Source organism: Pseudochaenichthys georgianus, chromosome 9 (genome assembly GCF_902827115.2).
Source record: "Pseudochaenichthys georgianus chromosome 9, fPseGeo1.2, whole genome shotgun sequence".
NCBI classification, from domain to species: Eukaryota; Metazoa; Chordata; class Actinopteri; order Perciformes; family Channichthyidae; genus Pseudochaenichthys; species Pseudochaenichthys georgianus.
In genome coordinates, this window is record NC_047511.1 from 4,665,933 (window position 1) to 4,689,630 (window position 23,698).

The window sequence follows — 23,698 nt, forward strand, 5'->3', positions numbered from 1 at the left end:
TTTTTTCCATTTTTGCTCACGTTTGTGGGGGCCTATTTTGTTTTCAACCAAATGTCGATGACATAAATGTTTATGCTCATAAAAGTATCACAGCAAAGATTGTCAATCACAAATGTAATTCAGATTAAAGTGAAAAATCGTAATCTGGATCAGGCTGATCCTATTCTGAATTGCTTTGATTCAGGATAGGATCACCCTGATCCAGATTACGATTTTAAAAGATGACTAGATCCTGAATATCAGTGCTTTAATCCTATCGATCGCCATCTAGTGGACATGAAAAATAATACAAGGAAGACAAGAGACCACATCTATAATGTCTGTAATTATATTTTTAAATTTGACAGGTGATGACAGATGATGGACTTTTTTTTTGTTGAAGATATTTTTACTTTAATCTAAATTACATTTGTGATTGACGATCTTTGCTGTGATACTTTTATGAGCATAAACATTTATGTCATCAACATTTGGTTGAAAACAAAATAGGCCCCCACAAACCTGAGCAAAAAATTAAAAATAAAATTGATTTGCCATGATGGCTAATAATTGTATATTATTTCAGTCAACAAACTTTGCCATCTTATTTATATTGAAACATATTTTTAAATAAATTGTACAGTACATTTTGCTCTGGTAATCCACTGGAAATCCACCCCTCTGGTGGGATCAGGATAATCTAGTTTTTTGGGATCAAACTGATCCCAATCCTGTGTTGTCGGTTTGAACTACCCGTTTTGAATATTTGATCCAGATTAAAGCTTGGATTGGATTTCCTGATCTGATCGGATATCAAAGTGATCCTAATCCTGTTTTTTGGTTTTGAACTCCCCAAAATCCAAATCTGATCCGATCAGATAGGGATTAAAAGTTTTTGAACTACTGGGCCCTGGTGCTGAAGAGTTATGGAAGAAAAATAGCTAAGCCCTTCATGTCATTAGGCAGTTGCATTAAAAGTGTAAATTAACACATTGGTCTTTTAATCCTTTATTTTTATTAATATCTAAAGTGTAATTTTACGTGTGAAACAATATAAAAAGTGCTGTGTTTCATTTGCGACAGCTCATTTAAAAAAATGGCACTAAATAACCCACTGGTGAATATCTGAAGCTTCTTTGTGTCATTAAAGTGACTAAATGAGACTACTAAACGTCTTCACGTCGAACATTAGCCACCTTTAGCTTTGCAGTGCTAATTTTAAGTCATGTGACCGTGCTGCTGTAGTTCCTTTATGAACCTTTTTCCTCTCAAGGGCCATTTCAATTTTTACAACATCCTCCGAGGGCCGTACAAATGATTGACCTCTGCTTAAAAAAAACTAAAATCACAGGCCATTCATTTGGCCTTTCTTTCATGCTGTGCAAAGAAAAAGCAACCTCTTAATCCAGATATCTCACCATGACTCGCACATGCATTCACGTGCACGGTTGTGGCATGAACAACAAAACAGAAAGATATGGACACAAGATGTGTGCAAATGTATTTAGTTTCCTATCCATGTGAACATGATTTAAGTCGGGGGGGATCTAACCTCCTCTAGGGGGGTCCGGGGGCATGCTCCCCCGGGAAGATTTTTTTTTTTTTTTACATTTTGAAGTTAAAAGCATCAATCTGGTACACTTTGAGAGCAACATTAAGAGATCTATGGATACCTCTCTCAACACCCAACAACTTTTTTTACTGTCATATTTTATACCTGTTTACTTTATTCTCTTGTTTTTTTGATAACTATAATGATCATATAAAGATGTGCCTTTACCTCACTGGTTGTAGAAAAAGCTTCTTATATTCGTTAGCATAGCTAGCTAACCAGATGCTAATAACAACAAAGTTATTGACTGTATGATCAGTATGACAGATGAACAGATCGCCACTGGGCTTTCAACTAAAGACACAGCCACGCAAAAACTGCGGCATGTGTACGGCTCCTTATGGGTACTGCAATTTTCGAAGTGCTGGAGCGGCGTTCTGGTGCTCTCCGGCAGAACTGCACCCCTGTCAGACGAGACATATACCACGCGATGAAATGGACGTAGTGTCCGTGACGTCACCCATAGGATTCTGCAGAGTTGCAGAGAAGCCCTTAGTAGGCGGAGTCGGCCACTAACGTCTCGACAGTGACGTCAGAGTCTAACTCCCGCCTGCTCCAAATAAGGGCAAAGAGGCGGAGCCGAGGCGGGACCTGCTGCCACCGAGCTGGAAGTTCCAGAGCTAGCTCAGGCTAAGAAGCTAAGCTAAAGGAAACCTGTATACAAAAATACATGAACAGTTATATGTTAGGTGTGTAGGGTTACAGACTGCTTAACAAGCAAAACATAGAACTTAAATGCGATGCAATGTTGAAAGATACAAATGTGACAGTCAAAAAGCATAGGTGTTTTAATGCCATATTCACTTAATAACGCATGAACAACTTTTACAAATATTTCTATATAGTCTGTGTTGGTAAATGTCATCTACGTTGCACATTTCCTGCTAAAATACATGCATACCAAGTTACTGCGTGACACTTTGGTTTTGATAAAACAGTGTAGTTCCACTATATAAACGTTACATTCATAATCAAACGAGACAATCCGCAAGAGAATTCACTATTTTTTGTTATTCTTAATGCTTGTCATTCACACGTTAATAAAATTAAAATAAGTAGGCTACCGATACATAGCAGAACAATGGTGGCGATGTTCATCTTAATAAGCCTTGTTCAACATAATTTCTTTAGCTAATACTACAGCAGGCTGCAGGCGAACCAAGTCCGCGTTTCGCTGCATTCCTTGATCTCCATTTGTAACGCCGGACTCCGCCCCCGGGACCCCGGACGGAGCTAACGGAGCCGCAGGGGCTAACGGAGCCGCAGGGGCTAGTTGCGGCGGTACAGTACAGTAACTACAACTAGCTAACGTTGTAACCGAGCAGAGTGGACAAGTTGCTGTTAGCTGACAGTGAGGCACGTATAACATGTTTATTTCTGCTGTAAAGTTGGGCATTTTAACATGGGGGTCTATGGAAATGGATCCTTTTTGCAGTCATCGCCTATCGGCCAATAGATGAACTGCAGTTTGTGGCACTTCCTTATTGGCTTCCCGGCTCTGCCCCAGAGTTTGCCGCTTGGTGATGACACGTTAGGCTCGTGTTGTGTTCAAGGACCCTGACCTTGGCCTGGAAAAACAGGCAATCGCTTGTTTAATTATTTTGCGGTCAGATTTGCGTGTGTTTATAAATTACCTCAAGGGCCGTATCAGGTCTCGCGGGCCGTATACGGCCCGGGGGCCGGAGGTTCCCCACCCCTGCTTTATGGCATAAGCTTTTGATTATAGCTATTGCCTTTTACGCTACAAAACGGTGTTATTATGTGGAGTTTATCTTGCTGAAAAAAACCTTGTATCGTAACTAGGGCTGCACGATTCGGGGAAATAAATCTAATTGCGATTTTTCTGACAGATATTACAATTGCGATTCGCGATATTTATTTTTAAACGACCCAACGGAAGTTTATTGTAAAATGCGGCCATATATCCGGCTAGGAAGGTCGTATCAATGTGCTCCCGTCCCTAGCACCCCCGCAGCCCGAGCTACGAGTGAAAGAACTAAACTTACATGAAACTTCCGTTGGGTTGCTTTAAAGTCAAGCTTCAGTTTAAGATTCACCCTGTAATAGAAACACGTGATGGAGCATTACTAACCTGACCCAGATGGTTCACCAAACCATCTAGGAAAGCTCCATTGGAAGCCATTTGGAAAAGTATTTCAAAAATACTTGGCAGGTGATTGGATCAATCTTTCTATCACCTACTATCATGGGCCACTTCTGATTGGTTAACAATGACTGGTACATGTGGAGCACAGCACTTCAGATTGGTGTGGAGGACTGGCACACAAGAAAAACAAAAACAAATCGCAGGCTTTGCGATTTGATAATTGCATATTTTCAAATCGCGATTAATCGTTCAGCCCGAATCGTAACTTTCTGTTTGCCAATTATTTTCTGCAATACTTCAAAATCCAATACGTCAGCCTACAAAAGTCACTGCACCACTCTATAAGCAACACAGACATGACTCTTGATTTGTCAAATATGTTTTGCCTTTTTTAGCAGCTTCATTTGTTTTTGATTTTGAAACGGGTCCTTGGGCTGTCGTTTTATTTGTTTTTCACTTTATGAAAGATTTTCTGGAAAAATATGACCCTAACATAAATTGTCCTTTTTAATTGTATCAATCATAGAAACTTGGTGATAATTCACTTACCACTGTCTGCCAGTAAAGTGATCATGTTCTGAAAATGACAGCTGTGGCTACATGAGAAGTATTTTAATGTTCACCGGCAAAATCCATTTGCCTGGATTGCAGGCTGAGATCTATCTTCATCCCACAACACTGAGTTATTTAAACATGGTGTGCCCCCGAGCGGAGCCTGTGTGTGAACATGTAGTTAACCCCAAAGTCGCACTGCAGGTCCTCACTGACTCTTCATTAGCAGCTAATTACATTAAAGCTATTTCCGGAACAGTGGATGAACACAGCCTCAAGTTCAACTCCACTTTATTTAAAGGGTACATCACCCAGAGAGTCAGTAATAACCACAATATAAAAAGTACCCATACACACTGTGTTAAGGTGAGGTTGGTAATTAAAGAAAAATAAAGATAACGCAGAATAACTGCAACATGATTGGGGTGGCCAGCCCACTTGAGATAAAACAGTGAGGGGCTGTGTCTCAATTTGGATACTTCCCTTAGTACACTGCTATGTTGAATACTGCAAGAGCCATTTAGGCATGTTATCGTTATGGTAAACATGTATGTTTGGTGAGACAGTTGCATATTCTTTGAATTTAATTTAAATGAATACGATAATCATGAGTTTTTCGTTATATCGTTTTTTTATAGTTTTGTTTGTTTCTGGACTGCGCAAGGTGTATGTTTATTTTTGTTTACGACCGGGTTTCATGCCGTAAAGCAGACTATAGTGCGTAAGTCTGAGTTTAAAATGACGCTCCACCAGTCTGACAAATGGGAAGTCTACACAGTTGTTGAAAACATTTTTGTCCACATGCGCCCGCACACCTAATGGTATTTGTACTTGTTTATTTATTATATGCAGTTTAAAATGTTTAACCCGGCAGTGGACTGCCAAAGGATGTTATATAAATAAAAACCCCAGGATGTACCTGTGACTTCATGATATTCATGGAAGGTTTTTGGACGCTTAAAATGCAAGTCAACGCTCAAAATCGCATTGTAGGCTCAGTGGTCGTGCGCCATTGTATCTTTGATAATCGACCACTACAAACACTGTTGTGCATTATGACCGTGTGCCCTCACAGGGAGTGACAATAGGCGCTGTTAGCTAGCCAGCAAGTTTATCGTTGGTGGTTGCAAATCATTACAGTCTGCTTAATTAACGCACTAACAATAGAGATTGCTTTTCTTTGACACCAGTATAGTTGTATGTTTATTAGAAAAGGCGAAAAACCCACATGTTTTACTTTTATTTGTACAAAGCTTTATTTACCCGAGCAACCGCTAGTCCCGCATTCCATGACGCAGCCATAGCAATATTTCAGTGCGAAAAGTGTCCACCATTCTGGACTCAAGCTTTTGACAGTTATGAGTGAACCATTCACATACTCAAATTGTGTTTTGCCATACTTAGCATTTGAACGCTCTTATGCACTCAAAATAGCACACGTAAGTACAGAAACACGCAAATGTTTGAACGGAAACAGAAGTTTTCTCAGCATAAATAAAAAAAGTATCAGCAGAGTTTGCCTCCCACATGTGCAGTGTATATAAGCCTCCATACACATATTGCTCGATTGTTATTAGATCATTAAGGCAAGACTACAGGCAAACACTTGTTTATTCCTTAACTGATTTTGCACATTTTCTTCAATAACATACGTTGAAAGAAGACACAAATACACATTAAAGAGTTCATTTTACTAACTATATTTGTTATTTCTTTGTTATGATTTTTTTCAAGAATCAAGCATAACAGAATGCATTATCTGCAAATGTAAACATAGCATTTAAAGGCTGATGGAAAAGCTGCAGTCGGGCAGTGGAATGTATTGCTTGGAGAGAGCGAGTCAGCACTTGTCTCATGCAGTACGTGTCCAACATGTCAGACCACATCACACACAAACCCTACTGCTTCAGTCAGTGCACGATCTGAACATCGTTTGAAACGTACCAGTCAATTTACTGAAAGCGTTACGGATCAAAGATATCATTTTAAAGATAATTCACATGTGGTGGATGTAAACTTACCTGATGTGTGTCCTATGTATATGCTCTTTGTGTTGTCACACTTCGACAGAGCCATACATACAGAGCACATCACTGTGAACCTGTGCAGGAGAGGATGAGAGAGAGTTTATCTAATGTCTTAGTGAGCACTTTTGCTGCATGCATCATTGATAGACCTACCTGAGAGCAGACTGTGATGTGTCATCCATTTTAAAGAATCAGTGTGAAGGCATGGAGATATCCCACTGTTCTCCAGGGGGCCGCTGTGGCTCAGGGGGGACATGATCGACCTCCAGTCCACAAGTTAGAGCTTTTCTGGTTCGGAACCGGTTTTTCTTTTCAGCCCCCGTTTTGTTCACACCGCCCAGAGCCCGACTGGTGCTGCCGCTGCTGCGTCATGACGTCACCGTTTACATCGCTGATTTTCTCCCCAATGGCGTTGAGTCGATGATCGTGTTACTTTTAATCATACGAAGCCAGATTAAATTAAATAACTACTTCTCAACCCTTGTACTTTTCTCCAGAGTGCCGTGGTTCATTGTTTATTTATGTGTTTCAGCGGCATTTACCGACCGCTGCGGTGCTGCCCGCTGTTTGGCATCACAACGCTGTTATGAACGTTTCTCTGGTATAAAATGGTTGGTGTTAGCATAGCCACCGAAGCTAAACTGACTATCTTGACTACTTGTTACTATACGGCCCGCGAGACCTGATACGGCCCTTGAGGTAATTTATAAACACACGCAAATCTGACCGCAAAATAATTAAACAAGCGATTGCCTGTTTTTCCAGGCCAAGGTCAGGGTCCTTGAACACAACACGAGCCTAACGTGTCATCACCAAGCGGCAAACTCTGGGGCAGAGCCGGGAGGCCAATAAGGAAGTGCCACAAACTGCAGTTCATCTATTGGCCGATAGGCGATGACTGCAAAAAGGATCCATTTCCATAGACCCCCATGTTAAAATGCCCAACTTTACAGCAGAAATAAACATGTTATACGTGCCTCACTGTCAGCTAACAGCAACTTGTCCACTCTGCTAGGTTACAACGTTAGCTAGTTGTAGTTACTGTACTGTACCGCCGCAACTAGCCCCTGCGGCTCCGTTACTACTTGTTACTATCCTATTTTCCATTATGATTCTACTTGTGATAGTCGGACATGAGTCATGACAACCTGTGCAGCCCATGTATTGATTCCATCTGATAGCTGCTATAATACAAAACAAAACGTCTGCCTGCTCTCCATAATGATCAATGACAGCGAACGGATGGTCAAAGTAAGGTAAGCCTGGTTAGTGTTGCCTGACTTTATAAACTGTGTTTTTTTGGTCACTTTGGTCAGCGCCACTGCTTGTTACAAGTTTCATTTGCCGTACTCGCCATAAACTGTTATTGCTCAGGTTAATCTTGCCCCCGCCTCCGACGTAAGCTTGACGTATGCGGTTCTTGCTTCTAGACTAAAAAATGTTTGGTGCTTGAAAAGCACCGGATTTTCAGGCTCTAGCTCTGAACCGGCCCTGGAACCGCGTTGGTGTGAAAGGGGCATAAGTAACACTCCCGCTTCTATTAGCTTATGCTCAGGGCCGGTTTTTGGCATAGGCGACATAGGCGGTCGCCTAGGGCGCCAGATCTGGGGGGGGCGCTGCGCTGGTAGTTCTGGGAGGGAAAAAAACGTTTTGGACTGTTTGGCTCATCCTAATTTTCAGCCTTGATGTAACAACATTCATAATTAAGTCAAGGTAACACCCTTTTCACCCCGGTTACACTTTTCATTTGCCCTGCACGATGGGCGCTGTAAGTGATGAAAGTGGGGGATGTTGACTTATCAGACGCCCGCAGCTCACAGCCAAAATGCGAGAGAGCCTCGGAGCGAGCAAGAGAGAGAGAGAGTGCGTGCATCGGTACCGCGGATTGTTGTTGGATTGAGGCTGATAACTACAGCTCAGTGAGGTAAAGGACTCTGAGTGTTTAGATGGTTCATTTTAGTCTGTTATCTCAGTGGGTCTCAAACGCGTTTGATCAAAATGTATGTAAACAAATATTTCCAAGGCACACCTTTATAATTATTAGGATAAATAAAAACAGGTTTGAAATCATTTCAATGTATACTAAAAGACAGTAACCAAAATTATCGTTTAAAACTGGAGATATTAAAAAAAATGCATGAATAAATTGGTTAACTGCTAAAATAAGATATGAATGAACAACACAAATAAAATACGTTACATTTATTTGTTATTGGCTATGGTAGGTTATTGGTTATGTTCACATACTTATTTGGTTATTAAAATGTAAACCGATCTTTTTCATATGGGTGTTTTAGAGTTGTACCCCCTAGATCTAGTCTCTAGTAATTCTGCTCAAAGTGCACCAGATTTTACTTTAAAATGTTAAAAACAAATCTTTCCGGGGGAGCATACCCCCGGGCCCCCCTTCGAGGATGTGATGTCCACCCCCCAATTAAAACATGTTCATACAATAATGAATACATTTGAAACCTTCGTTATGTATATAACCAACATGTCAATACTGTACATTTCAGTTTTTGTAGTGTATTGGTCTTTTGTAGAGATTTTTCATTTATTATTTATATATTCTATTGTGTATTCCTTGGAGGGGGGGGGGGCACCAAATAATAATCTCGCCTAGGGCACCGACATTTCTAGAACCTGCGCTGCTTGCGCTCCAACACATTGTAAGTGATATGCTAAAGAGCGGGACATATCCAACACATCTCTAAGCGGTTGACCAATTACAACAGAGCCGGCCAGCTAACCAATCAGCAGACTGGGCTCTAGTTTCAGACAAAGGGTGAAAAGAGGTGCTGCAGCACAGGCAGTATGAGAAAAAGAAAGAGCTTTTTGAACATTAAAGCATGGAGACATGTCCCAGTAGAGACACTAAATACAAATATGAACCTCAAAATGAGCTTAATATACGTCCTCTTTAACAGCATCAAACCGGCTGTTCGGCGTCATGATGGGAACATATTCAAATGTTTTGGAACTCACTGGTCAATGTCCACTTATAGACCCAACATTTTGTTGTACATATAGTTTACTACTCTAGCCTTTGTTCAGGTAGTAATGATAAATGATAAATGCATTATGTGTATTCCAAATGATCATCGGCTACTTTAGGACAAAGTATAATGTATCCCGGCAGCAGCTGTGAGAGTGCAGGACAGTGAGAGTAACACAGAAGATCATTTTAGCAGCATTAAAAAGAAGAGCGCATGTATCGATGCTTTTCAGCCCATGTATTGACGCCTTAACAAATATAGGGTGTTGTTGTAGGAGGGTTGTGTGTGTGTGTGTGTGTGTGTGTGTGTGTGTGTGTGTGTGTGTGTGTGTGTGTGTGTGTGTGTGTGTGTGTGTGTGTGTGTGTGTGTGTGTGTGTGTGTGTGTGTGTGTGTGTGTGTGTGTGTGTGTGTGTGTGTGTGTGTGTGTGTGTGTGTGTGTGTGTGTGTGTGTGTGTGTGTGTGTGTGTGTGTGTGTGTGTGTGTGTGTGTGTGTGTGTGTGTGTGTGTGTGTGTGTGTGTGTGTGTGTGTGTGTGTGTGTGTGCATATGATTCATCAGTGATTTCCCTCGTGCTTGCCACCAGTGCTGCTTCATTCGGCTGATCGGGCTAATTTTCTAACACCGTGTGAACATCATGCAACTGCCGCACTGAATATTCACTTCTCCACTAACTTCCAGAATGTTCAACCTTTTTACTTATTTCCATGACACCCTCTACAGCCCTTTGACGCCTCGCCGCCTCCTATTAGCCACGCTATATGAACCGCTCAGCACATTTAAGCCCAATGGGTACAAGCTATGTTCATATTCATTTGATACTGTGGACCATTTTCCAAAGCACTGCTGTAACCCTATAGACATTGACATTAAACAAGTTGGCATTTCATTCACTGACACTTAGTTTAAACATTCAGTGATAGGGCTTTTAAAATACTTTATTTCCACAATGTCTTTGCAAATAATTTAAATGTACAGTCAGTGTTTTTATTCCGTCTTAGGCACTGAAACACTGGGTTAAGTTCAGGGAAAGATGGCACGCGTGGGGTAGTCAATGTCATCAGCCTTATCTCTGATTTATATTTATTGGCGTTTATATGGTTTATATGTTGCAACATTATTTTGTTATCAAGGAACAGTTTCTTCATTCCAGAGTCTGTGACCAGATTCCACGAGAACCGATACTTTGCTACCAAGTTCATAAAGAAAACCACATGTTGCAGGACTGACGTGGTCCCAGGGAGGACACACATGTTTTAGGGGAGCAGTAAACTCAATATGTACGCGTCCAAAATGCTTATTCGAGGGCTGCATGATTATTGCTAAAATGATTTTGGTCAATATTGTGATGGCAATTATTTATCACTACTTTCTTATCAATACTTGTCTCTGGAAATGAGAGTAACATAAATCTAGATGAGACATATGAGGAGTCGAGTTGTCGTTGTTATTTTCCAATATTGAACTATAAAGAAATGAACAGGGAGAGCACTGGGGCCTCATTTATAAAGCTCTGCGTAGGATTCACGTGGGAAGGTGGCTTACGTACGACAAAGCAAATAAATACGCAACAAAATAATCCGATTTATAAAACACGTCCTACGCCGGTTTCCATTTCTAAATCACAATCAACTCGAAATGCGGTGCAGCTTTTGCGGGCTTCACGTAGCGCCCATATTTGCCTATAAATAGTCAGAGAAACGCCCATTCATTCATTCTGACTGACTTTATGAAGAAGAGCAGGAAATGACGACAGAACAGCTAAAAAAGACGTCTCACACCGTGTCAGATTCTGGTTCTTTTGGGGAGGTCGAGATAAATCATATTGTTTGGTGGATGCCGTTTGAACAGATAAGCAGCATGGAGGTCGGATCGTCACCAACATAAATAAATAAGTGGTCCGAAAAAGGAAAGGTTAATGACAAAAGAAATACACATAGCCTTCCTCGGGCAGTGTGTTTGCACCGGGGATAGGAGACACCCCCCCCCTTGAGGAGAAACCTCTAAGAAGTGATCGGGGAATCCCTCCGGAGTGGAGTCATGACGACTGGATCTGAATGATTTGTTTGTATTTGGTGGTTTGTGTCCCAGCTGTCGATCAGCAACTATATATCCATAATCCACCAGTTAAAGGAAATACAACTAATGTGTTGTGTTATATTAGCAGCTGCACAATTTACGTGTTCTTAGTTTCCATACCTACTGTATTTTACGAGCGACTTATCAAGTAGGCGGCGAACGGCATAAAACACGATTAAACATGATAGTATATGCATGCTCGTATCTATAAAACCTAAAACGGCGTCAGTTTAAAGTATTTCTGTCCTCCTGCTCACCGCATCATGTATGAGAAAACATTTCTTAAGAGAACATAATCGAGGAGTGATCAATAACATATCCGTTATATTTCTCCAAGTGATGTGTGTGTGTGACTGAGGAGTCTCTAACAGGCGTTTGTTTCATCATTTTAAGATTGGCTTTAATCAATGTGTGAACATGAATTCTTCATATATGATAAATGAGAGGTAACATTTTATTTATGGTATTATTTCCACATATTTCTCTCCAGTCTTCCTTCTGCCAACGGTGTCGCAGTTTCTCGTCTCTCTCGTTTTTGTGCGTACCGCGTACGGATGGGTCAGAGTTTGCGTGGAGGACCGCACGTTTTCCCGTCAAGTTTGTATTTTATATACATCGCAAACATTGCGTAGGAACTGGCGTACGCCATTTTTTGAGCGTACGCACCGTTTATCCATCAAATCACAAATGTAACTGAAGTGTCAGCACAGAGAGCCAGGAGGAAAGGATGTGAGGCAGCCTCTGAACACGCACACCGGTGTTTCATGTATTCTGGGTGATTACACATTTGATGGGACTTAACGATGTTCACTTCTGATAGGAGTAATTAGTCCTCCTAAAGGTTCTATAGGAGACTCACACGCCTACACGGTTCTGGTAAGTGGTCTAATAACTGTTGTGTCGGTGTTCAGACCTGGCTGACACACAGGGCGTCCCTATAGGCCGATCACGCAGACGGCTTCCATGTGATGCTTCTTAGTAGTCTCGTTTAGACACTTGTTAGCAACTTACGTTTTTATGACACTTAGTTGCTTCAGACATTCATCAGTGCGGTATTTACTGATGCATTATTTTGTCGTAGTAAAAAAGTTGTAAATCTCTTTTTATTTTACGCGTCTAACCAAAAAAACATAACAAATAACGTTGACGTCAAGACGAGGAAACCGGAAGTGGTCAATTGTTCACTAATTTCTGTGTTTTTAATTCCTGCACCACTCTATGGAGTATCCAGTGAGTATGGAGTGACTTCCCCCTCGTTGTTTTTCTCCACACCTTTACTTTCCTGGTGAGTCATGTTCAGAGGAAAAGCTGTGGAGACACTGCCCACTGTTCAGAAGCAGACAGCAGACACATGGGCCACTTGAAGACTAGAGGGTGGACAGACGGAGTGGAGCATTCAGCAGATACCTTTTAGAAGAGTTCTAATGGGCTTACATTTATTAAGTGACGCAAGCATGAGACTCTTGATAAATCATGTTGCTCGGTAACAGCTGGATGTTGATACAACGTGATCAAATCCAATCAAAGGTGACGATGTGTCGGTGCTGTTTTCACACCACTTGTGTTCTTTGTTGTGCCAGGTTTCAGGCAGCGTTAGTTGATTAGTAAAACAAGCCGTTTACCCCCGGATAGATGGTCCATCAGTGTGCATACAATTTAAAAACAATCCATATTCACAAACTAAATTCTTTAAAAAGTGAGTACGGTTTGTATACGGTCCCCACGTCATGTATACTGGGGACGCTTATTTGGACAAGAGAACATGTGTATTCTGGAGGACGGTTCTCACTCTCTGGGTGTCTTTCTGGTGACCCAAGTGGTGCACTTTGGACCTGAGACACGTTTCACATTAGGAATAGAGTGAAGAAACTGTTGCCCCCACTTTGCAGCAGTGAAGCAGAGTTACTGCACTTGTTGTCAACAGAAGTATTTGAAGCATTGTGTGTGTGTGTCTTTATGTATGTGCTGTTTGCGGGGTGCTTCATGCTGTAGTGGGTTTTCTGTATCTGAAGAAAAAGGGTCCCCATCACTCTTTTAACAAAGTGACGCACGTGGGCCTCACAAGTACGGCAGAACACATGTGAGTGTGTGGGTAAGTGAGGGAGAGAGGGAGAGCGGAGAGGGAAAGCAGCAGGATGGGGAGCTCAGTGACAGACAGAGGGAGGGGGGACGGACACAGTGCTCTGTCGGACTCCAGCCTGGCTCTCCCTTTGAACCTGTGGATCCCGCTCCGACCTGGCCATGCCGTCCGGCCTGTGCAGGAAGTGGAGGAGCGCGGTGCGGGCGCTCAGGACTCTCCGCAGGACGGCGGCAGGAGGTGGAGGAGGCGCTGTGAGTCTGCTGTTATTTTTAGTCTCTCCTCCCTCCCAGGGCTAATCCGCCGCGGCGCAGGCTAATCCAGATTGGAGGTAGGACACAGAGGTAGGGGGGTTAAGCACTGTCTCCTATGGGAAGCTGGTTGTGATGCCGTCTGAACTGCTCCAACTGAGCCAGACGATGAACCCACGAGACTCAGGGGTGTAGGAGCCACGGGGCAGGGGGGGCACACCTGTGGGGGGGGGCTCCTCTGCTAGGCATGAGTCTGCAGTGGCTGCCGAGGGGCTGCTGCGCCGGCTACCCCAGATGGCAACGGTGCAAGACGGGCAAGATTGTGGTCTCAGATTGCAGCAGGGAAGGGGGCAGCGACGGTGGGGGGCCCAGGATCCAGCTGAGGGGGCTGGATGGCAGCCTGGTGGTCCTCTACGCACCTGCTGGGAACTCCTGTCTGCTCAGATTGGTGGGACATGCACGGATGGATGGGCAGAGTGTGCTGATGTGTTGTGTCCTCCTAAAGGGGCAACTGTATGTATTCATTTGGATGTGTTATAGTCGGTGTAAGATATACGGCTTCTAACAGCTATTAGATCTGCTGCTGGGATGTGCCGATGGAGATCTTTTAAAGAGCTTTTCTTTTATATTTAGAGTAGCTCATGTTACAGAGAACATGCACTGTTGTCAGTGAAGTTACTCATCGCTCTATACAAATCTCCCTTTACTAGTTTGCTTAATTTGAAATGGCACAATGCGCATAGCCATTGACTTAATTTACAGAAAGTAACTACAAAAGAAAAAGAATTGTCTCTATAATTAATTAAAAAAAAATTGCTGAGTCGTGTGTGTGTGTGTGTGTGTGTGTGTGTGTGTGTGTGTGTGTGTGTGTGTGTGTGTGTGTGGCAGATAGGCGGTAAGACAGCAGATGTTTGTGTGAAGAAGAGAAAAAGAGATGAACTTCAATGTCGTTGTGGTTCCTCATAAAGCCGTTCGATGATACATAGATGAAAGGTTTGGAGCGATGGAAATGGAATGGAAGTGCTGATTGGTCAACGTTATTGCCATGTGGCTCTGTGTTGGTTGTAATATTGCACCTGTGAGCATTGGTCATGGACACTGAAGGGGAAAAGCCCTCTAATGGCTGCAGTAAATATGAGTGAGCAAAGTTCAGGGCGGACAGGGGGGGGTCTTTCAGGTGTAAAACCACTATCATTTCATAAACTCAACCATATGTGTTTTTGTAACCATGACAATTGTCTCCTATATCCTCAACAAAGCGGATTTATTTTTTAACAGTGGTTCAACAGGCACAGACTAATAATGTCAAACCTCACTGGAGTACAATAGAATGGAGTTAATTAAACACCAGTAGAAAAGTGTTGTGGCCATGTACACCGAAAAAAATAAACATTGATTTTAATTAAATGTATTATGGCAACACATTTTACATAACTGTATTAATAATATGAATAATGCATTTTATTTATATAGCGCTTTTATATAGACAAACAAGGACAGGCAAACAAGTAAGTATAGTCAAATAAAAAGGCAGTCAAGAGGAAGTTGATTGAGAGGGGGGGGGGGGCTTATGGGTAGACAGAGTTGAAAAGATGTGTTTTGAGGCGGGACTGAAAGACTGTGAGGGACTCAGAGTCGGGCCCGTGGGGGTTGATAAGGAGTGAGAAGGTATTGGGTTAGTTGAAAGCAATAATGTTAAGTTGAACCTATTTTTTTTTATATTTTTGCTTTTAACTAACCTAATACAGTTATGTGAAATCTGTAGACATAATACATTTAATTAAAGTCAACCTTGTGTGCAAACAGTGATTGTCTAATGCGTGTGTGTTTCAGGAGAGCGCTGGTCAAATTCAATGCCTTTTTTGAATAAGAGACTTCAATGTTTTTTCATTGAGGAGCCGTCATAATGATGCGAGAATGCCAGAGTCTTAAAATGACCATTTTTAATGCACAATATTAATGTATTAATAAGTCAATTATTTTCAATGTCGGTTATTCTACAGATAATTTTCTAGATTATTGGTTTGGTTGATAACATGTCAGGGAAATGTGTAAAATGGCCATCCCAGGCTCTCAAAGATGTCCCGTCTTGTCGGTGACAAAATGTTAATTTTTAATATGATATTTAAACGGAGAACATTTGAGAGGCTGAAAGCAGCATCTGACATTTCTGTATGAAAAATGACTTTTTCCGGTCTGAATGGAGAACACACGGAATGTTCACAACATCTTAAAGACGTGTGTGTGTGTGTGTGTGTGTGTGTGTGTGTGTGTGTGTGTGTGTGTGTGTGTGTGTGTGTGTGTGTGTGTGTGTGTGTGTGTGTGTGTGTGTGTGTGTGTGTGTGTGTGTGTGTGTGTGTGTGTGTGTGTGTGTGTGTGTGTGTGTGTGTGTGTGTGTGTGTGTGTGTGTGTGTGTGTGTGTGTGTGTGTTGCGTGTCTTACCTTAAATCACAGCAGTGTGAGGGAAGGGTTCTTGGTTAATTCTTTTTAAATGGAAGCAGGCTGAGCTGCCCTCCATCACCCCCTCGGTGGATTAGAGTAATAATGCAGACGCTTACATTCGAGCAGATTACACATACGGTCAGTGGCTCCACCACACATTGGACTTTAACATGGCAACCTTTTATCTTATTTGTGTCAAATGTACCATCTGATTATATCAATATTCCTTAAAGCTACCCCAGTATAATTGTTTCAAAATGGTGGAAGAAGCGTTTAATTGACATCAGGACGGCAACAGGTCTTCATATCTTCTGTCACTGACTGAAAACCAACCGGCCATTAAACCAAACGCCAACAAACATGTTAGTATTTAAAGGGTTTTAGCGCAGTTGAAATACGCCAGCACTAACATGGTCTACATGTGTCCAGCTGTTCTGACTTCAATCTTTTTGGATTATTGCACTTGTTTTTTGTCGATATGGTTACAATCGCAGCTAAATGAAATGTATCGTTGATCTTCATCAGGAAAAATAAATAGAGATGGTTAGCATGCTCGCGTACACAACATGATGGGCTCTGTGCCGGTGAAGTGTGATCGTCATCCCTGCACGGTTCAGAGACACAATAATTACAGGAGCGGACACCGTAGTTAATGCCTGTAAATATAACATATTTGTGCAATATGCACTAATGTGTGTATATAAATGTGTGCAATTAAATTATTTGTATCCTTTTGATTTCTTTTTCAATCTGTAGACACTATAATCTAATTGTATCATTTTAGATGCTCATTTATGTTCAAACTATACTGCTACTTAGTAGTAGTTCACTGCTACATGGTTAGTTTTTAACCATGGTGTACTTTTCTGTTATTGTTTTTGTACTTATTGTGTTTTTTTAACTTAAAATGTGAGCCTAATTTAATTGTATTTAAAAAAAAATTATATAATATGTAAGTCTACTCTTTCTAATTAATCTGCACTCTTGCTGTTATAATACCGTAGGTTTCACGTTGCGGGACAGATAAAGGAATTGTGATTCTGAGGATCGATGTAGAGGTTATGACAAAGTATTCTGAGAAACGCTTACAAATCAAAATGTGATACCGGAGGAAAACGAATGGCGTGTGTGCTCTGCCCCACTGGTCTAAATGTATCGCCTAAAGTATATCTCTGTGTGTATAACCGAGTTGTGCCGTGGCTCAGAAAGCAGTTTAATGAGTTATTCTGTAAACATCTGTTTGTTGCACCTGCTGTTGTTTACTTGATTGTGCTGCTGAATGCATTGTGTACCTGCCGTCTGCTCGGCTAACCCTGTGCTGTGTGTTCCCTGCAGAGCTCGGGGATGGAGGAGATGGTGTGGGAGCAGTACTCCGTCACTCTGCAGCGGGTGAGTTCATCCACTGCACCTGGTCTCCAGCTGCCATTGTTGTAGTAGGAGATGTTGAATGGAATATAATGTTATGCAATGTAGTCGTAGAGGACTCAACATGGGATCATTATGGTAATTATGGTAAAAGAGCATATTGTGCGAACTAGGTGAAAAACAAGGCCTTACAAACGGTGGAATTAAGAGTGTCAAGGTTAAACGAAAAGGCCACCTTTTAGAAGGTTCCGGTCAACTATTCTTCTCATTCTCTGAAGTTAATCAGGTGCGAAGTTACGATGGGAAAATGGACAAAAGTAAAAACTCTCCGCTCACCTGCTAGAAAACTAACCAGGTGAAGAGTCGGTCGATGTAGAGCAGGGAACACGGCCATGGACACGTGCACGGAAACATGTGCGAAAAAGAGTTGCAACAAAGAATAGGGGAGTTGGTTTATCGTCCTTCACCTACTGTCGGTCAACCAATAAGAGACATGGAGGCTTTAGCTAATGCTAATACAACGTTTGTTTAGCAGTAGGATCCCGGGGTCTGCTCAGACTTTGTTTTCTGTCTTTGACGAAATAAAGTTATTTGCATCGTACTCAGTCTGCCTCCAGCGACTTGCTCTGAACCTATTAGACTTGTACTGCTACAAAATAAGTACAAAAGTTATGAGTGTTGAGAAGGAGGTCCGGACTCTTTAACTGGCCCAGGCCAAGATCTCTTCCAACACCATCCATCTATACATCAACCTGCAGCCCTAACGATTACATTCAAACGGCCTCATTGGCATACAAAGACAATGGGTTTGAACCAGAATCAGAAACGGCTTTATTGCCAGGTAGGTTCACACGTACGAGGAATTTGGCTAGCTGTCAATTGCGCAAAAATAAAAAACAAAGATTTTAAAAAGTACACTGATAGCGAACAATGTAATACAAATGTAAATATAGTAGATAGCAATAAAATAAGCAGTAATTTACATCGAAATAGAATGCAATAATTTATAGAATATAAAATATGTGCAGTAAGCAATATTTAAACATTGTGTGCATTAATGTAATGCATAGAGTCTATGATGTGGCTGAGGTAAAGTGTCAGTGGGGGGGGGGGGGCCGGGCCTTGTTTAAGAGGCCGGTAGCGGAGGGGAAGTGTTCCGGTGGCGAGAGGTTCTGGTCCTGATGGAGCGCAGCCTCCTGCCAGAGGGGAGGGGGGGGGAACAGTTTGTGTCCAGGGCGGGAGGGGTCGCCACTGTCTTCCCTGCCCAAGCGTCAAGTCATGATGATATTAAAGATAAAGGTTGGTAATCAGATCTTGTACTTAAGTAAAGGTAGAATTACCAGAGTGTAGGAATACTCTGTTACAAGTAAAACTCCTCCAATCGAAATGTTACTGAAGTAAAAGTATTAGTCAAAATATACTTAAAGTACCAAAAGGAAAAGTAGTCATTCTGCAGATACAGTAGGTCCATTTCAGAACAATATGTGTTTTATAATTGCATTAAATTGTTATCAAAGCTGGTAAAGGTGCAGCTAGTTTGAATGCCTTTTACAAATCTGTAAAGTAGTAACTACAGATTTTAAATAAATGTAGTGGAGTAAAAGTACACTATTTACTTCTGAATAGTAGTGGGGTAGAACCATAGGGTAGAACCAGGGTAGAACCGAAGTGCTTAGCAAAAATGTAATTGCTAAAGTAAAGCACAAGTACCTCAAAATAGTACTTCAGTACAGTAAATGTCCTGCCCACCGCTGGTTTATACTGTACTGTATATTCTCAGTGGGTCAGTCCCAGTCAGTGTGCTGCGGTCCAGTTGATGCCATGCCAACAGTGTCACTGCGCACTGCCTGCTCGGTGGAGATTAGCGGTGGGGTGAAGCAGGGACCGGCCACTGACAGCACTGAGGCGGGACACTTCAGCTCCAGCCTCCAGGCTGGGGCGGAGGGGAAAAGGAAACGTCTTCTATTCAGGTGACAGACTGAGCTGGTCCCGCCCTGCACATAGCTCACCTCCGTCTTGACGGCCGCTAGGTAGGGGCCCGCTGCTGCTGTGTGCTAACCATAGACTGCATATATAAATACATGCTAACATGTAGCAGCTATCAGCTAGTGTTAGCATTACTCAAAAGCCCACGGAGGGACCAGCTGCCTACCAACAGGTAACCTCCGCAGTCAGTGAGAGGGAGCCAACATGTCAACATTAGTAGTCTACAGAGGACTCAGTATACTGTGTGATGGCTGTATGTGAACAGCTGAGTTACATAATTGCAACTTTAAGAAGAGCTATTTAAATGGGTCCGGAATTATGTGGAGTTACCATTTGTGACGGCTATGACTATGCTACAATTAGCCCTAGATTCCACCGGGTCCGTCTGCGCCGTGGTTTTGGTCCGACCTCCTCCAGCGTCATAACCCACCGGGCGCGTTTCAGAAGCGCAGCGTCTTGCGTGCCGGCTCACAGTTTTTGTTGATTGGGCATATTTCCTCGACAGGCTACTCTGTGCAGACAAAGTTAATAATAATTGTAATATTCCAGTTATAAACGACATGAATCAAAGTTGTGTTGCTGTATTTTAGTGGTAAAACAATGCATTCATCATCATAATTATTCTACACACAGTGCCTGTAAACCGGAGGAGAACGCTGGCATTTCTCCTCCTACTTGAAAGACTACGGAGGGATAGGGTCTGCGAAATTAGTTTATTTTGGGGATTGACTGGATGCTCTGACCGGTCCACTTCCTGACGCCTCGCGTCGCGTCGAAAATAGACTTGCATCCTGTTTTTAGCGGAGCCCAGCGCCGAGGCGCTTCTGGGACGCTTCTAGCCGTAACGGCCCGTCCACACTACAGCTTCGATAGCTTCAAAAACGGTTTCCAACGCGTCTGCCCATTCACTTTGAATGGGGTCACGTCACGTTGCCTCGCTTTTCGCCGAACTGAATTGTGGGTAGCATAGCGGTCCGTCTCCGTTTCTGAAAATCTGACAGCTCAAGCCCTAGCCAATCAAACCGCGTCTAAGCTGGGAGAGATATCCCGCTGTTCATTTCTATATTTCAAAAAAAGTTGGAGGAGAATCTAATTATCGCCGTAGTAAATCACCCGGTTTTGTATGACCAGACCCTCTTCACCTACCGCGATACAAACCGGAGGAACCAGGCATGGAGGGAGGTGGCAGAGACAGTGGGGGAAACTGGTAGGTTTTCGCACGTTTGGGGAGTTTATATATATATATATTGCTCGTATAAGATCCCCGGGGTTTTTTGCTTTGTATGTCGGGGGCGGGAGATTCATGTGATTGGTTGTTGGTCGCATTGCTCGAATAAAATCCCCAAGCTTCAGACACGCCCAGCTCCAAGCTTTTTTTGAAGCTATAGTGTGGACGCTCCGTAACGCGGTGGAATAGCACCCATTGACTAGAGTGGTCGCGATCGCTGTAACGCGGCGCAGACGGACCCGGTGGAATCTAGGGGTTATGCAGCGTCCACATGGCGGCGTGCGTTGAAGCTTGCCGGTGGGCGTGTCTGAAACTCGACCAACAACCAATCACATGAATCTCCCGCCCCAGACACACAAGCACGCGGTTTGATTTGCTATAGCTTGCACTGGCATATGATTTGATTGGCTGACGCTCCCGTCTAAGCTTCAAAAGTTGAACATTGCTCAACTTTTGAAGCGAGCAACGCGAGCAAAGCGAAGCGACGGAACCACAATGCAGTTCGGCAAAGCGTGACGTCACCCCATTCAAAGTGAATGGGCAGACGTGTGGACGGGCCGGTTTATTTTTTAGCAATTCACTGCAGAATTATATATATTTTTAGCTTTGATTTTCCATTTCCACTAACCCTCAAAGGCTTTATTGTCATATATGCACAGTAGCTAAAGTGTAGATATGGCAATGACAATCTTAAATCACAAGCTCCTCTAACAATGCAACATAATATATAAGACATAAAGCAAATGTAAAAATAAAATAAAAATAGTGCAAGAAGAAACAGAGTAGAATATAATAGTGCAGATTATGTTGCAAGACCAATGTGCAAGTAATACGATTTTTTTAATTGTTTAACTAAAGCTAAATCCTGCAGAGAATGTTGTAAGGGACCAAGTTAATGCAGGAGTCTATATACATGTAAAGAGAAGATAAATTATACAAGAAAATAATGTAAAATTAAATATTGTACATTGAAAAATGCATATAGTGTATACATAGTAGAGTGTACAGGGAGGTGTTATACTTACCAACTGAAGTGCCATTACTCTTTGCATCTCATTCATCTTGGTAGAGACAACAGCAACATAAAATAAGGTTTGCACAAATGAAAGTCTGACATGAAATTAATTAAGATGTGTGTGTGCTCCATCAGCTTGGCCAGGGGTCAGCAGACTTTAATCAAGAGCCATTTTGACCCCCTTTCCGACAATACAATTGGTGTGGAGCCGCAACACATATTCGATATCCCAGCATATTACAAACTATAGATTGTTTATCAAATTGTAGAACTACAACAGGGAAAGCTGTTGACATTTTATTGCTATGTTTACCTATTATTACTAAGGAAAGAACGAAACATTAAACATAAAAATAGTTCTGTCAAATGTGATTAGGACTTAAATCCCTGGCAGTGTCGCATCCTCTTCTGTTTCCCCTCAGCCACGTACAGCAGTCAGCCTTCTGTTTCCCCTCAGCCACGTACAGCAGTCAGCCTTCTGTTTCCCCTCAGCCACGCACAGCAGTCAGCCTTCTGTTTCCCCTCAGCCACGCACAGCAGTCAGCCGCGTCTGCATAACGGCGCTGTCTGTTCAATAGTGTTTACATGTATGACTCTATTGAGTATGCTTGAGCTAATTTAATGTCCTCATTTGTTGCTGTTTTAATGATGCTTTCCTCTACCGTCTTTGCCGAGAGAGACATAACTCTAATTTCTACTTTCAATTTGCTTTTTGAAGTCTGAAAATACATGCCGTGATATTTTAATGAATGGTTTGTTTGTTTGTTTGTTTGCTTGTATATTGTCCGACTGTAAACAGTTTTCCTAGCCTTCCTATCTCCAGAGCAGTGACAAAGCTAGCAGCAGTGGTTGAGTTTAAATACTAAAGATATGTTATCTTACCAGCCTTCTGAAGGAGCTCCAACATGGATCTTTTAAAGTCTTTTCTGGAGTTATCTGTGATCAGTTCACCCCAGGGCGGGGGCCGGAGACTCAGTATTTGCCACCTACAGGCAAATACGCCGGGCCGTAGACAAAGTAGGATGTGACTGATTTTATTTGAAAGCATCACCTCAAACTCCTAGATAAGACACGTTCCTTTTAACATAATGTCAACAGTGCAACAAAACAAAGAAAGAAAAATAGCTGTTTTTTATGTCGATGTCAAGCTTGGATCAACTGAAGCATTGATATCTGGTATCTTAAATAATATACTGAGGACACCGTTATTCAGATCTAAATGAAACATTCATACGCATTTTACTCCTCAATTACATACCATTGAATGTGTCCATCCATGGAATACATTTACATGGCCAGATTTCTTCCGTGCACCTGAACACTCTCCTTAAAATAGAGCTGCCCTGATCATAGCTAGCCCATCTTCATGAAATCCGTCAGTAGCATTTAATGGAAAAGCAACAAGGGCACCAAAGTGAGCTTAATGTGAAATAGCAAATGCAATTTTGTGATTACCAATTGTAAATGCTTTGAGAATCCGACTGCACTTAAACTATCCGATGTATTTGTGCCAGCGGATGTTCTTCATGTACGTCTGCTGTATGGAAACTACACATTTCTGTACAGCAGACGACTGCATGCGCCCATAGAAACTTTGCACCTGGCGTTCTTGTGGAGTTGTTTCATGCGGTTATAGGAACGCGAACATCAGGTAAAAAATATATTCTTCATTACCTAGGTTGGAAATTAAATAAAAAAGTATAGTGAAACGTCCCTGCGGTCCAGACCTGTTAATCCACGCAAATCCCAATACGTATGATTGTATGAAACTTTTAAAAATAAATACTATTTTATTTGTTATAATAACAAACAAATTCATTCTACAGTGAAAAAGTAACATTCATAATTCTCATTTTGATTATTATAGTGTTGAACGTTCAAAACAAAGCACTTTGGCAAGTTAGGGTATACGTTTTTTAAATTGCTGAATAAGCAAAGTTTCATGATTTGCATTTCTCGGTCACGATCGGTTGTTTCCGTGAACGG

At 42.1% G+C, this 23,698-nt stretch overlaps 1 protein-coding gene across 1 annotated transcript in view; it reads left to right on the forward strand.

Moving 5' to 3' along the window:
* The window catches only part of LOC117452158 (tight junction protein ZO-2-like), an 87,610-nt gene that overhangs the window by 19,075 nt on the left and 44,837 nt on the right, over positions 1–23,698 (forward strand). The window contains exon 2 of the mRNA XM_034090634.2: positions 17,454–17,507. Within this exon, the coding sequence (XP_033946525.1) occupies positions 17,454–17,507 (54 nt within the window). The remainder of the gene's footprint in view (positions 1–17,453; positions 17,508–23,698) is intronic.